Source organism: Nomascus leucogenys, chromosome 8 (genome assembly GCF_006542625.1).
Source record: "Nomascus leucogenys isolate Asia chromosome 8, Asia_NLE_v1, whole genome shotgun sequence".
Classification (NCBI taxonomy): domain Eukaryota; kingdom Metazoa; phylum Chordata; class Mammalia; order Primates; family Hylobatidae; genus Nomascus; species Nomascus leucogenys.
In genome coordinates, this window is record NC_044388.1 from 60,459,349 (window position 1) to 60,475,604 (window position 16,256).

Genomic DNA, 16,256 nt, shown 5'->3' on the forward strand with positions numbered 1-16,256 from the left:
GAGCAAAATGGTGAAACTGTTCTTTCTGCTTGGGGACGGTTTTGTATTATTTTCTCTCCACTAGTCTGCACAATTCAAACCAAAATCAAGCCTCAGAGTGTTTATGTGGTATCTACTGGGCACACTGGCTGCTTAATGCATTTTAATGTGATGTTAGCAAAAGAAAATGTGGAGCTAGTTCCTCACTGGGCATTATGATAAGATTTTAGATTCCAAAGTGTAGCCAGCTCTGGCTTACCCAAAGGAAAATAAAAGAGGTGAGAATACAGCAAAAGGTGGGTGTGGGCAGGGGGAAGGGTATGGGATGATTCTCCCAAGCCTTTATAAACAGAACATTTATTATGGGGTGTGGGTTACCAGATAACAGGAACACCCTTGAAACAGGTGCTAATACATTGAAATCTTTTTGGTACACAGAGGCTTGAGATTAATGACATTTCTTATGTCAGGATTCACCTGTTTTTAAGGTGCAGGTAGTGTTGGCATGCCCGCTCGTGAGCAGCCTTCCTCTGCAGGGTTCTGACCCTCTCTCTTCCTCTCTCTAAGATTTGGCTGCTGAGTGGGTCAGCACCTGGAGAAAGGGGATCTGAGTGGTGTTTTAGCCCCTCAGGGAGCTTGTGGCGTGACAGCACTGGCTTTCTGTGTTTGGCAGAGCGTGTGAGACCTTGTGCAAGGAGGGGACCATCATGCCAGTTGCTCCGCCTGATCAGATGTGTCTCTTTAAATGACTATAGGATATTAAAGTTAAAGGAGGGCTCTTAGATATTTAGATTTTGTCCAGTTCTCTGTTCACAAATCAACACAAATAACCAAAGAAGATATTTTTCTGCCTGCTTGCTCAGATAATAAATGCTATTTATATGTAGAAAGAAAGATGGAGGGATGATTTACAGATGACTCAAACTTATTTAAAAACAAATTTGTGGATTTCCACTAATAAGCTTATACTTTCATGGCCCATTTGAGTAGTTTTTGTTAAACTTCCTTTTTCTCGTATGCTCTATTTGGGATTTCAACGATTTTTATTATGTAATGAGGGAATATTTTTGTTGTGAAATTTTGCTTCCTTTTTGATGTAACTGTTAGAATTTGATGAACTGGTTTGTAACATTAAAATGAAGATGAAAAATTACAAGGTATTCTCGAATGCATGTCGCTTTCTGGGGTGTTGCTGGCGATGATGTGTGCTCTCTGGAGTGTGTATATCCGGAGGTGCTCAGAGTCCGCCCCTGTTGCTCCTAAGAAAGACAAAGCCTCCTATCTGATCAGCTTTGTCCATGACTCTCTAACTTGTTCTTACACTGACACCGTTAACTGCCCTAAATGCCAGGCACCTACTCCGCCAGCCTAGTGGAAACAAGCCTGTGTTAGGAAACCGCAATTGGGTTTAGAATTGGGACTGTTCCACATGCTATTTGCCAGATAAGCCTTAGCATCCTCGTCTGTAAATAACGACAGTTCATGCCTGCCACACATGGGCACCGTAAAAATTAAACACCATCGGCCGGGCGCGGTGGCTCACGCCTGTAATCCCAGCACTTTGGAAGGCCAGGACGGGCGGATCACGAGGTCAGGAGATCGAGACCATCCTGGCTAACATGGTGAAACCCTGTCTCTACTAAAAATTCAAAAACACTAGTCGGGCGTAGTGGCAGGCACCTGTAGTCCCAGTTACTCGGGAGGCTGAGGCGGGAGAATGGCGTGAACCCGGGAGGCGGAGGTTGCAGTGAGCCGAGATCCCACCGCTGCACTCCAGCCTGGGTGACAGAGAGACTCCGTCTCAAAAAAAATTAAACACCATGGGTCCAGCTGGGTGACTCCCATCCTCTCCTCAAGAATCATAAACAGCTTTCTTTGCTTTCAAGATTAGCTCTCACAGTCGGGCCCTGTCAGGCCCCTCCAGACAGTCTCACTGCAGATGCCCTTGCTTTCTAGCCCTTGGCCTGGTGGGCCATTTGCCCATCCTAAGTAGGCCTTTCCTGCTTCCAAGTCTTTGCTCCTACTTTTTGGGGGTCTTAATCTCCACCTATTGAAATGTTCTATTGATGAAGGTAGAAGTGGCGGGAAATGGTATCGGGGAACCACAGGCCAGGCGCTAGGCATGCTCATTGCTACTGGGTTGGCAGTTGCTTCCAGGCCTGTTCAGTGGATGCTGTGTGCATGTGTGTAGCACATACACAAGTGCATATATATATATATATATGTATATTAAAATAAATGTCAGGACGACAGGGTTTTTACTTCACCTCTTGGATCTTATGCTTCTGTCTCCTTTCTCTCACAGCAAGAATGCTTGTACTCAGTGACTCCTGGAATGACAGAATTACTTACTTGCTTTGACATACACAGCAGTTCAGACTACTAATGCCAGCACCAATACCACCATTTTTCTTTTGTCATTAGTTTGTGTCCCACTACGGATATAGGATTAATGTGTTTCACTGTCAGTCATTCTTCTCTGTGTGGTTATGCTACCACCTTATAAATGCAAAGTTCATTTGTCATATTTTATTTTTGATTTTTAAGAGTTTTTATTTAAGATTTTTGTTCTACAATCACAGAAAATATTTACATGACTCCAAAGTAGCATCTAGAAAACAAGATACTGTCAAAAAAGTCCATCTTCTGTCTCTGCCTTCTCCCCCCCAGTAAGTAACCATTTAAGAATATTATGTTTTATCTTTCCATTTTTGCCTTTACTATGTGTGTGTATACATAGTGTATATATGTAAATACTATATAATTAGTGCATATTATTTCATCCAAATTAAATACTATATAATATATAAATAAAATATAAATATGTAGATATAGGTATCTTCACATGTTAACATGCAGTCTAACCATGTTTTTTGTTTCTGGGGAAGGGAGGTGGTGGGGAGGGTGGTACATGAATGGGTATTACCAAAATTTATTAGGTGGGCTGAAGTTTTTGTTTTTGTTTCTTTTTATATAAATCTTTATAAACGCTTATTCACTGTGCTTTTTACTTTTAGTTAGCTTCTCTTTCCATATTTGCACTTGTCCATAATTATACTTCAGCAAATCTTGGGAGAGAACCTCTGTGGCTTTCTGAAAAATTGTTCTTTTATATAAACTTGCCCAGATGAGTTATAGGAGGAACTGTTCTCTCCAGTTTCAAAATGAGTTCAAATACTGTGTGGGGGGACTTTCCAACTGAGGATAGCATGTCGTGGTATGTGGTTAGCCAATACAGAGATCTAAGAGGCTGCAACAGCTTTTGCTAACTTGTGAAACATGCCTTTAATTTTAAAAGCAGTCTTTGGAAATTCTACTTCCATTTGTACATGGCTTTAGATGAATAAAGACATGTCTTCTTACGGAATCAAGACCATGGCATATATATACAGGCAGATTATGAATGTATTGATTCTTTTACTTTACCTTATATTTACTTAACAAGGACACATCTAAATAATGAAATGCATCTTACTGGAACCACCAAAAGTAAGCCACTTAGAGGGCCACCTAGAGATAGCTTTGTAGAGCATGGTGGAATATCTGAGGGTTTTTATTAATACATTTTAACTTTCTTAAACATCATTTAAAAAATTGATATTCTAAATGTACCTCCAATAGTACATTAAACTGTTACAGTAGTGTCAGAACCTTATGTGTGTAAAGTTATTTGGTCAGTTTGGAAAATTTTGTAGTATTTGTGAAGAAGGGTATAAGAGCTAACATACACTGAGTATCTACTCTGCGTCTGGTATATTCCATCAGTCATCTCTTTCAGGAATTAAAACTGTCTTATGAGGCAGATAGCACTATTTAATTTTTTGTTATGAAAGAGGCTGAGACTTGGAGAGTTGGAGTCTCTTGCCTTGTATCATGTACCTAGTAAATGGCCAAACTAGGAATTGAGCCTGTTTGTCTGAAAACAAACCCTTACTGTTCCCAGTGTACCTTGTTACCTCAATTTACTTTCTTTTCTTGTCTTAAGATGAAGTCTAAGGTTCTAATTTCACCAGACTAAAACTAGGTAACCATCTGTAAACTAGAAATTTTAATTGATAAAACAATCATTCCTATGCTTTAAAAATGCAGGCTAAAATGGTTAGGAAATGCTATCTTTTGGAGACTTGTAGCAAATGCTCAGAAAGTAATTTCTTGGGGTTGGGCAGGGATTCTTATCAGTTTTTAAAATAATTTGATTGTCATTATTGCAAGGCTGTGTAGTTCCTGTAATTGGAGTATTTGCCTTTACACTTCACAGCTATAATTTTCTTGAAGATCGGAAGACTTTCTGTGCAGCTGCTTTAATTTACATCTGTTTTGGGGAAAATATAACACATGTCCATAGTATATGGTGTTTCGTTATAAAGATTTGCAGTAGACAAGGTATAAAATTATTATAAATATTTCCCAATATGCTGTTCGTGTGTGTGTGTGTGTGTGTGTGTGTGTGTGTGTGTGTGTTTGTAGGGATATTTTGTGGCATATGTAGCCAAATCATATTTGCTGTTCTTTAAACATTGAGATGTCCTGACTGTCAATTTGTGGTTTGTTTAAAAGAAGAGTGGGATTTTTTTCTAGTCAAGTTAGAAGATAAAGTTTACCAAGGATACAAATAAGAGAAGCAGTATAAAAATGTATTATAAGCCATGGAAAATTATTATAAGAAAACACCATTAATTATAAATTAACTGAAATTTTAGGATATGACAAAAAAAAAACATAAATAGGTACCTGTGAGTCTTAAGGGGCAAAAGACTGATAGAAATATTCTGAGGCCCTGTGGAGATGGTGTGGGGGAGTTCTGAGTCTACAGCCCTAGGTAGGGGCAGAATTGATTCCATGTCTTGACTGAAACCAAAGTGGAGGTGGGGTAGGGGGATGCTCTGTGGGGGGCTATGTACTGCTTAAGCTAGGATATATTTGGAGAGAAAAGAAAACATTAATTTTCCTTTCCCAATCATATCAAACCCCTTCCCCCACAAAACAGAAATTGACAAGAGAACCCTAGGGATAAACATGCCAAGCTCTGTTATATGGTGGCTTTCAGCCCTTTTCCAGAATAAATAGGATGAACATCTTGCTACATAATGTATCTTGTACTTAAGGTCATTATTTTTTTCAATAAGGAATATGACAAATAGGATAACAGAAAGGGAATGTACATTTGATCCTTCTCCATGTGGAAATGTGAGCTACAACTTGTTAGTATCAGAAAAGTAGGTTATCCCTTCTCCATTTCAAATAGTCTGTCATATTTGAAAGCTAATAGCTTTCAGGCTTGCATAGCCCATAAATCTCAGCAACATATAAAACATGCCCGCTCTGTGTTTATTTACTTTAATCTGTCAATTGTGATGCCAACTTGAGATATTTGGGATTATTACATTTGATTCACTCATTTGCCTAATGACTCTGCAAATAATTGGATTGATACCAAGGTTTATGCTGTGGAAACTATGGTATGAAAAACAATATATAGTCTATAGGTGTATTTACAAGAAAACATACACTGTATGTTTGTGGCAGAAAATTTGGAAGATCCACATACAGAAGTTATAGTCACTCATAACTGTACTATCCAGAAATAACTACTATTAACAATTTGATATCTTTTATTTATATGTATACATATGGATATATATGCATATACCTACATATGTATCTAGACTATATATATATGCACATTTACACACATATACATATGAATATATAACTACACATACATGAATTTTAAAGCACAGTTGGCATTATACAGTATATCTTTTGGGATGCTCCCCTTAATATTATCTATTACTAGTATTTTTCAGTGTCATTAAAATTCCCTATAAACATCAGTTTTAAATGACTGCATAATGACTTCACCATAATGAACTTTTTTTTGCTGTTGTAAGATTAGTTTGTTTCCATTTTATTTGGTTATTGTGGAACCTCTTTTTTCACTTTTCTGATTAACATACATGATTTCATGACATAGCATATTATTTGATGTTGTGCTTCTTGCTCATTAAAAAATCTGAGCATTTGAGAACCTAATTCAGGGTTGTGATATTCATTTGTATGTTTATCCTGAAATACTTTTAAGGAAAAAATTATCTACTTGTTAAATACCCACTTTAGAAAGTTACCTTTGTTAGCTTCAGTTTGATCTACGTTCATTCAGTTTCTGGTGAGATGTAGATTGTCTTCTCGCTAGGTAGTCAGACTTCTGTGCAGAACAAGGTGGGCAAGTTCCTGCTCTTGTGGAGCTTACTGCCTAGTGGGAATGTATACTACTAAGTAATTAATACATTATTATAGAATTATACTTGTAATAAACATTATGAACCTAAAGTTATAGTATGTTTTCAGAATGTGTACTTGAGGAATCTAAACAAGAAAGAAAATTCTTCAGTTAAAATCATGATTTTCGGTGGCTCACGCCTGTAATCCCAGCACTTTGGGAGGCTGAGGCGGGCGAATCACGAGTTCAGGAGATCGAGACCATCCTGGCCAACACGGTGAAACCCCGTCTCTACTAAAAATACAAAAATTCGCTGGGCATGGTGGCACGTGCCTGTAATCCCAGCTACTTGGGAGGCTGAGGCCGGAGAATCCCCTGAAGCAGGAAGTCAGAGGTTGCAGTGAGCCGAGATCCGCCACTGCACTCTAGCCTAGCAACAGAGTGAGACTCCGTCTCAAAAAAAAAAAAAAAAAAAAATCATTATTTTGTTATCTTTTGTTGTTTCTATTTAAAATAGAAAACCACAATGCCTCATCTGACCAGTTGGCACAAACTGGAGGATACAATATGGATATGGTATTTATATGTTTTTCTCTCACCAATATCCAGTTTAGAGGCGAAGAAATCTTTAATCCTTTTGGTTGGATATTTGATTTCTGAGCTGGAATTTTTTTCTAAACTAGCAAATTTCAGGATACAAATTGAGTTATTTCTGCCAGCATCCTGGATTTGAAGCATGAGATTTCATCACTATGATTAAAAGAGCCTTTCCCTGCTCACAAAGCAAGTTAAACAAAATCAGCAAAATGATGGAGATAAACGTGCTTGGTCCATAAAGTCCAAGACAAGTGTTCTATTAAGCTAGTGCTGTTATAAAGTGAGTACAGTGAGATATGGAAGGATAGCATGCATCATTTTGGGGAACTGTACTGTGTGTAATATTCGTGGAAAAGATGAGCTGTTATTTGCTCCTTTTATTTTATATGCGCTTGCTTAGCAACTTAGGTAGCAGAAGTCATATTGGATTAAATGGCTCTAGGCACTTGTTCTAGGGGCCCTAGTTTTATCCTTAATCTGGTAAAAGGTTGGAATAGAGAAACTAAGGTTAAAAAAAGATTAATGAAGAAGCGGAAGTGAAGAGTCTGGAGCAGAAAATAAGTTTCAATGTCTTTGGGATTTATTTGGAGGTGAAATAGGATCAATAAATTACTAGTGAGTTACTGGGCAATGTGAGGTTTGAAGATGAAGGAAGTGTCTTGAATTTACTTATTACGTTGTATGGAGCCTTAGACTCGAGAGGTAGTGTGATGTTCTTAAAGAAGAGTGGAATGATTAATATTAATAATAATAATCTGTGTTTCCTTCAGTTGAATTCATAGCAGTTAACGTCTTGCCGCATTTGCCTTATCTCTGTATATGTACTTCTTTGTTCATTTATTTGTCGTTCATTTGAAAGTATATTAAAGTTATCGATTTTTGTAAGTTGAATTTGAATATGGCCACTTTACTGAATTCTTATTCTTGTCAATTCAGTTGATTTTGGGGGGATTTGTCTAATTAGATTATATCAGCTGCAAATAAAATGATTTTGTTTCTTTACAATTTTTATGCATCTTTTAAATTTTTTCTAATTTTATTACATTGTCCAGGACTCTAGTGAAGTATCAAATACTATCACTGATAAAAACCTGACTTTAATGGCAATGCTTCTGGTAGTTCACAGTTAAATACAAGTTAGCTTCTCAGACATTTTTTAAATAGTTTTGGAAATTGTTTTAATCATAACTTCTTGAGTATTTTGCAAATAATGGTATGGTTTTTTTTTTTTAAACAGAGCCTTGCTCTGTTACCCAGGCTGGAGTGCAGTGGCATGATCTTGGCTCACTGCAATTTCTGCCTCCTGAGCTCAAGTGATCCTCCCATCTTAGCCTCCCAAGTAGCTGGGACTACAGGTGTGCACCACCACACCTGGCTAATTTTTTAAATCTTTTTTGGTAGAGATGGTGTTTCACCATGTTGCCTAGTCTGGGTATGGAATTTTTAGCAGTGTTTTGGTTTAATATGTCTGCATAATGAATTGTAAGCATAGATTTTTCTGATGACAAGCTATCCTTATATTGTGGAGCTCTAACTTGGTGATGATATTTTAATCTTTTTATATACTTGAGTACAACTATATTTTAAATTAATGAATATAGATGCTATTGTGACTAATGAAATAAAGGTGCATTTAAAAGTATTGCCTGTATTTTTATTATTGATATGTTTGCTAAATCAACAAATAGTGAAAATATAACTACTGTCACCTTGAGGACTATAGTATTGTTTGTTGAAAAGAAGGCCTCATGCTTGACATGGTTGGCAGTCAGTAATCTAGATACTTAAAAAAATGCATATTTTCCTCCTTACCCCTTTTTTGGTAGTTTTGCATATGAGTATATGGTATATGGTCTAGAGATGATATTAATCTGCAGATTCCGCAATCTCAGAAATAAGAGGAACTTGAAGAGGTTACCTCCATTGTTCTGTTTTGTTTATCAAAGACTCTCAGAGATGATGACTGTGTTACAGTCTCAGGAAGTAACTCATTCTGAAGCTTCACCATCAGTTCGGATCTCCTGACTTTGATGCTCTGGGGTATTCTAGTTAGTAGGATCTTCTGGTATGCTCAGGATTGATTAAGAGGCTTCTTTCTTGAATATTTGATATTATAACTTTCTAAATAGATTAGAATGATGAATATAAAATTTAATAATTATTTGGACAATGAGAGGGGAGTCGGTAGAATCATTTCTAATAGTCAGCAATACAGTAACTGTAAAATGTGAAGAATAGTGTGCATCATTTTGGGGAAGAACGTTTAGAGTAGCACTCGGCATGTAGTTGGCACTCATTAAAGATTACTTATTATCTAACAAATACTCAAATATTTTATTCCCCATAGCCGTTTGACTTGCATGAGTAATTGAAAAAAAGCAAACCAATTGTGGCTTTCTTGCTAAATAGATGTTTAGAGTACATAAGTCAGTCCCTGAGGCCAGCATGTTGAGTTGTCACATCGCTTCGGTGTGAGAAGGAAGGCATCTAGGTAATCAGATTGATTCTGATTGTTTCAAACCAAAATGCTGCTTTCATGTAAAGGGGCTTTGGTCTGAGAGTGTCAGTGTCAATATTGCCAGTGATTTGGAAAAAAAAAAGTGTAAAATTTTATATATACTGCATTTATAAAGTGCTTAGTGGGAATTCTGCAAATGTTAGTGTTTTGAAAATAGCATTCACCCAGTCATGTGTTTAGAGAAATCGAAATTGTCAAAAGAAAGTTAAAGAAAGGGGTTGATGATGTCATTTACATTTTAGTTCCACTTCCAAGTTGGCTGGCTTTTTTGAAGTTGACTCTTAAAATCCTAGAATCATTGATCTTGTGGCTGAAAGGAACCTGGAGAGCATTGGTTCGAAATATGTTTGTTGTTGTTGTTGGAACAAATATTGTGTTAGATATTAGAGATAATAAAAATGAATAAAATATGGCTCTTGCCCTTAAAGGCTAGCCTGAAAGGCAGACAGCCTGAACAAATACTTTACTTTGGGGTAGTAAGTTCTGGAATGGAAGCTTTAGGCAGGGGGTAGATTTTCCATGTTTCCTAGGTGTGGCTCCAGCAGCTTGGGCAAGCAGCCCAGGTGCAAACAGCTCCGTACTGGTGATGGTATTGCTGGAACTAGACTCCTGGTCTCTTGATACAAGTCACGTGGGGCTGACCTAGTAAGCCTTGCAAAAGAAAATTTTACCAAGCATGCATGTATGCATGTAAATATGTATGTAAGTATTTACATATGTATTGATTTAGTACCTTGCTCTGTGCAGTTAACAGCTGCTTTATGTGAGACGCATAGACATAGACATTCATGCTTACTTTTTTTTTTCTTTTTTGGAGACAGAGTGTCACTCTGTTTGTTGCCCAGGCTGGAGTGCAGTGACACAGTCTTGGCTCACTGCAACCTCCACCTCCCAGGTTCAAGCAATTCTCCTGCCTTAGCCTCCCAAGTAGCTGAACATTATATTGTTCACCAGTAGTATCTTGTTCCAAGCTATTTCAATTGGAATTCTTATTATTAGACCATCACATGTTTATAACCACTTACAGAATTTGATACCACTGTACCTGGCTAATTTTTGTATTTTTAGAAGAGATGGGGTTTTGCCATGTTGGCCAGGCTGGTCTCCAACTCCTGACCTCAACTGATCCACCTGCCTCAGCCTCCCAAAGTGTTGGAATTACAGGCGTGAGCCACTGCACCCAGCCGACATTCATACTTTCTTATCCTACATTTTTTGGGGGGCGGGGTACAGAGGTTGGGTGGGGATTCCCGCTAAACATTTAGAACCAAAAGCAATGAATAATTTGAGTAATTTGTAATGTGATTGTGTTATTATATTATCTAGAACACTATACTCTAACCCTAAACCTCAGGATGAAGGCTTACCTTCTTTTCACGATACTGTGTCCATCATCTTGGCTGCTTCTCCTGCAACATCCCTCTGGTGGTGCTCCCTGCATTGCCACCTACCTGGGGTTCGCCTCGCCTACCGTGCTGTTTCTAACCATCGTGCTTTGCCCTGAATCTCTTGAGTCTTTTTCTGCTGTGGACTGAAACTTGATCCTGAGATTCACCTCTAGTCCCTCTGGGCAGCCTCCCGGAACACTCAGCTGGGATGGGTTGGGGCTGCTTGAGGTACAGCTCCCACTGCCTCTGAGTGGCCCTCCATGAAAATGCCTCATGTCTCTATGTGCCTAAACTGTAGGGTACGTAGCACGTTGATAGATACTTAGTAAACGTTTTGCTGAAGAATTCAGGTTTTTAAATTGCCCCTTTCATCAGAACTAAAATATGTGTATGCATATACATGTATACATATATATGTAGTTTTTAATGTTCTGATTATTCTCTTGTATTGTTTTTCATGTAGACATAACTGTTTTGGATTTCAATTGATTTTGGATACATGTTTTGGAGGATATTAAACCCACTACGTTTATATTGTTCACCAGTAGTATCTTGTTCCAAGCTATTTCAATTGGAATTCTTTTTATTAGACCATCACATGTTTATAACCACGTATAGAATTTGATACTTTGGTGCATCCCATGGATTAAAACATGTTTTAAAATCTGACATCTATATATTAAACAGTTATTGTAATCATGATTTTGTTAATGGGGATTTACATCTGCTTTCCAATCTCTGTAGCCATATGAAGCGTAACTAGCCATTATATTTGCTTCTTTAAATATATATCTGGGAAATAAAACTTCAGACAATTACAGTGTAAACTAAACCTGATAACAATTGAATAATGAATGATAATGTGTTCAGTTTTTCCCTCCTGTAGAATTAGATAGTTGATGATTTGGTTTAAAAGTAAAAATATTTTTTAAAACGTTGACTTTTCCAAATAAATGAGAATCTGCAAAAGAAACAATGCATATTAAGTACTGATTGTTTCTTGATCGTCATAACGGATGGCCTCTCTCTCTCTGTCGTTTTTAAGAAAGCCAAATTACAGGATAGTTAATATCTTAAAGCACTCTTATCTCAAATACTAGGATGCCGAGACATAAAGGGGGCTTGCTGAGATTCTGTGTCGGTAAATGAAACTCAGCAAATCATAATCATCTTTGGATTCTCAGTCATGTTATGTAAGTGGTCACACAGATGGATTTTTAACTCTGATTTTCCTAAGTTGCTTTCCTAGCCATTAAACGGTTGGGAAGGTACTCTCAGATGCAGAATAAGAAGAATGCATTACTGTGACTTTAAGAAGGAAATTAAGTAGGGAGGGAAAATGGGGATGTTGTGACTGCTGACATTTGTGGCCTCCTTTCATTTGCGTAAGAGGTGGACTGGCTTCTCTGTGGCTGCGGTTGCCATGGAGAGGTAGTGGGGGAGGACTTCCAGGAGGCAGCCCATGAGCGAGAGTCTGCCTTAGAGCTGCTCCTAAATGTGACGTGAAGGGGCAGGGAGCTCAGGTGTGCCGCGGCGGCACAGATAATGGGGATGGCCGACCTGTCATGGCTGGTAACGTGACTGTGCACATACCCCTGGGTGTGACGGATATGTTTGTGCAAGTGCCTGTGGATTCTCTATGTGAAATGAAAGGATTGTAATGTTGTATGTGTTCCCACCCTTTGATGTGATTTCCTACACTTGATGTGATTTGATGAAAAGAGTTTAAACAATTAAACCAAATGTACACCCTGGTTATAAAAAGAGACTAACTTCAATCGGCATGTTTGCATATAGGTAAATGACATCAATAGCAGGTCAAATATAAATTATTGTGGGACTAATACACTCAGAAAAATCTAATATGGTAGGTTAAACTGTAACCAGAAATGACTGTGTTACTAACCTGGTATCATTATTATACAGATATTATAGAGTGGTGTAGCTGACTAATAGAAGAAAAACGAAACAATGAAAGTTATAAGACTTTTTTCTGCATAAAGTGTAGAAGAAAATCACTTGCATGTTGTGTAGATAAAGTGCTTATATCTGGAGATGAATTTTGAGAATTTTGATCATTGTTATTAGTATATTTTATTGGAAGTACTTTTATATCAAATAGAAAATTGCTAACGAGTTTATAGTATGATCATTTTATGGCTTTTGTTGACATAAGTGGTAAATTGAATATGAAAATTATATTTGTCTTTTGTTTTCTTGTGGATATCATTGTGGATGTTGCCTTTGTTTAAAAATAAATGTGATTGGTAATTTTAACTTAAACACCAAGCTACAGTTTAAAAAAAATTTCTAAGTAAAAATCTATTTCTCATGAGGAAATCATATCATGTATTAAATTTACCAAATATAAAGAAACTTATTTGACTTCTTAGAAATTTGAATGAGAGCCAAATATTAATATTGTTTTATAGTAGAGTCAAAAATAGTTTAGGTAAAATAATACATTGTAAGGTTGTTAGTCATTGACTGCTTAATGCATATTACAACTTATTTAAAGAATAACTAGTTGCCTAAGTCAAATCTGTGAAATAAATGCCAAATCTTTTCTTTTTAAAAGTATAGTGTTAGGTAAAATCTAGGTGATGGTGTTACATAGTGCCACTGAACAAATTTGTAGAATGTTCAAATTTATTATGGAATATACTTAGAAATTATTACATTAAGTTAAAGTATTTCAGAAATTAATACATATTAGAGATTATATATATAAAACTATTCCTTTAATGATAACCTTATTTGGCTTCCTAAACCTTCCATTTCTTTTTTATTTGGAATATTGTATATTAAGACTAAATTTCTTTACTTTTTGAGTATGATATTTAAATGTATAAACATTTATGAGTTATTAGGTTCAGATATTGATGTAATTAAACATTTGATTATTTTTCTTAATTTTTAAATTAATTCTAAGTTACATCTATTCAGCAAGGAAGCCAAAATTGGTTTTCTTTTTTTCAATTAGTCATGCAAGTCAAAAGGCTATGGGGAATAAAATATTTGAGTATTTGTTAGGTAAGAAGAAGTAATCTTTAATGAGTGCCAACTGCATGCCGAGTGCTACTCTAAACATTCTTGTTTTTTCTGAATCTCCTGCAACTTTGTGAGGTAGGTACTATTTTCTCACCCATTACAGATGAGGTGACTGAGGTTTGGCTTGTAAAGTAACTTGCTCAATGTCATGAAGATAAGAAAGGGATAGACCAGGATTTGAACTGAGGGAAGTTTCTAACACCCACACATTACTGTCATTTTGCGTATTGAAAGTATAGTGTGGTCTGGCATAGTGGGAAAAGCTTTCTGTTCAGGTGTCCTGGGATGGAATCCCAGCTTTCCTTGTCTTAGCTGAGTGACCGAAGTTATACCTCTTCATGCCTTAGTTTTCTCACAGGTACTTACTAGAAGAATACATGTGAGTACTTTTATTCTTGTGCTAAATGTGAAGATTCCCCCGTTAGTAGTAGTTATTGCTAACACGTATCATTATTCATGATTTAAAAATATAATATGCTAATCTAAATTATGTTTTACTCTTTTTGGAAACAGTTAATAGAATAAAAGGAGGAATAAAGAGGATATGATTAAAGTAATATTGAATGCTTTTTCAGTTATCATTAAAATATTTATTGATTTCTAGCAGAGTTTTTCAACCTCAGCTCCATTTATGATTTGGCCTGGATAATTCTTTGTCTTGGGTGCCGTCCTGTGCGTCACAGGATATTTGACAGACTCCCTGGCCTGTACCCACTAGATGCCAATTGCAGTCTTTCTCCCTCAGTTGTAAACCAAGATGTCTCCAGGCATTTCCAAATGCCTTTTGGGGGGTCAAAATCACCCCAACCTAAAAACCACTAGTGGAGTTATATGGCATTAAACAAGATTAGGATGAGGACATTGGTGGAAAGTGGGGAGGGAGGAGCTGGCTCTTGTTGGCAGGTGTGGCTGCACGTGGAAGGTGGGTTGGAAGGCAGGGAAGGCAGGAGGAGATGCCATGCAGAGGACTGCAAAGAGGCAGAGGCAGATGTCTTGGGGAGAAAAGGGGCTTGGATCTGGGTGGCTGAAGTGGGCAGCTTGGTGAGGTTTTTGGAGGAAGAATCAGAGGACTCGGGGATTGCCAGAGTATTACACATTTGACAGCACGAAATAAAGAACAGCGAAGGTTTTGAGAGGTGGTCACTGAGCAGTCTGCAAGACTGACTCTCCAACCAAGTGGAACCTCCTGTGTGCCAGCTTCACCATGCATGAGATTCACGTATGTTTCTTAGTGGTAAAAAATCACTGCATGTCCTAGACCTTCCTGAGCACTGCAAACCTTGGGTCTTAAGTTTGGGACTGCCAAGTGACTCCCATATTTAAAACTGCCATGGTTTGCCTTGGTTTGAAGATTAGGTGTGATCTTGGAAAATGAGAGACCTCAGATTTTGGCAAGGAGCATGCCTTGTTATAATATATAATATTCCCTCTTCCTGGATTCTTTCCCGGTTGCTTGCTTCTACCCAGGTTTCTGGCCTTGACCCTAGAGCTTTCTTCTCTAATGCATCTACTTGTAAAGTAAATAATTCACTGGACACCAAATAAATTTTTTTTAAATTTATTGTGACTCAGTGTTTTTGAGTCACAATTTTGAAGTTTACAGATTTCTGGAAGTAGTGCATCCCTATAGTGGGAACGGCGTATGTACCATAAATTTTGTAAATGGTAATGACTGAAGTATTCCAGACTCTTTCTGTGGTACAACAGTCAGGGAAACCAGATGAAATTTCTTTCTTTCTCAGCAAATAACCTCAGCAGGCTGTTTTGGGAGCTATTTCCATAAGGTCATCACAAGCAGAACTTAATGATCATTTGTTAACAGCAGTGGGTGACATCACTACGAATTGTAATTGCAGCTTAAATGATAGTATTACAAGGCACTTTTAGTGTTCATTATTTCAGTAGTGAATAAAAAAAACCTTTTTTTATTCTGCAAAATTATGTTGGTGAAATTGTATGTCTCTGCATGTGTCTGTCTGTGATTTCTACCATAGTAAAATGAAACTTCAGTTTTGAGCCAGAACTGATAACTCCTGGTTCTTAGGTCTAGCCTAAGAGAAGACAAAAGGGAAGAGAAGGGAGAGGCTACCTTTCCCGACAGCTTCATGGAGTTTTCATTTTTTCTGTGTCCCTTCCCCACCCCATACACACGCATATTCCCATTCCACTTCTGTTGATCAGTTAGATCAGTTATTGGCTGCTCTGTTTTTCCCTGCAAAAGGAATTTTTCAATTTGATTTTCCATCCCGACTTCCCAGTGGGCCTTCATGAAGCAGTCAAGACATTTTCAGTATGTTCTTTCCCTCCAACAGATGTGAATCCAGCCATATTGAGCACATGCCGTGTTTCTAGGGCTGTACACATACTGTGGGGTTGGCTCTTCTATCTTCAGGTGGCTGAAACATCTCAGATGGAAAAGAGATTCACACATAATAGATAATTTAAGGCCCAAATAATACCAAAATCATGGTGGACAAATTGGATACAACTAAATGCCAAATTG

The 16,256-nt window shown here is 37.4% G+C and overlaps 1 protein-coding gene across 4 annotated transcripts in view; it reads left to right on the plus strand.

Moving 5' to 3' along the window:
- Positions 1-16,256, plus strand: part of HIVEP1 (HIVEP zinc finger 1) — a 151,703-nt gene that overhangs the window by 36,494 nt on the left and 98,953 nt on the right. The window contains exon 1 of one of the 4 annotated variants that reach the window (XM_030817296.1): positions 11,986-12,274. The exons of the other annotated variants lie outside the window; for them this stretch is intronic. Coding sequence (XP_030673156.1) covers positions 12,268-12,274 — 7 coding nt within the window. The 5' untranslated portion in view covers positions 11,986-12,267. Of the gene's footprint in view, positions 1-11,985; positions 12,275-16,256 lie in introns of those variants that run through there. 4 annotated transcript variants of the gene reach the window in all.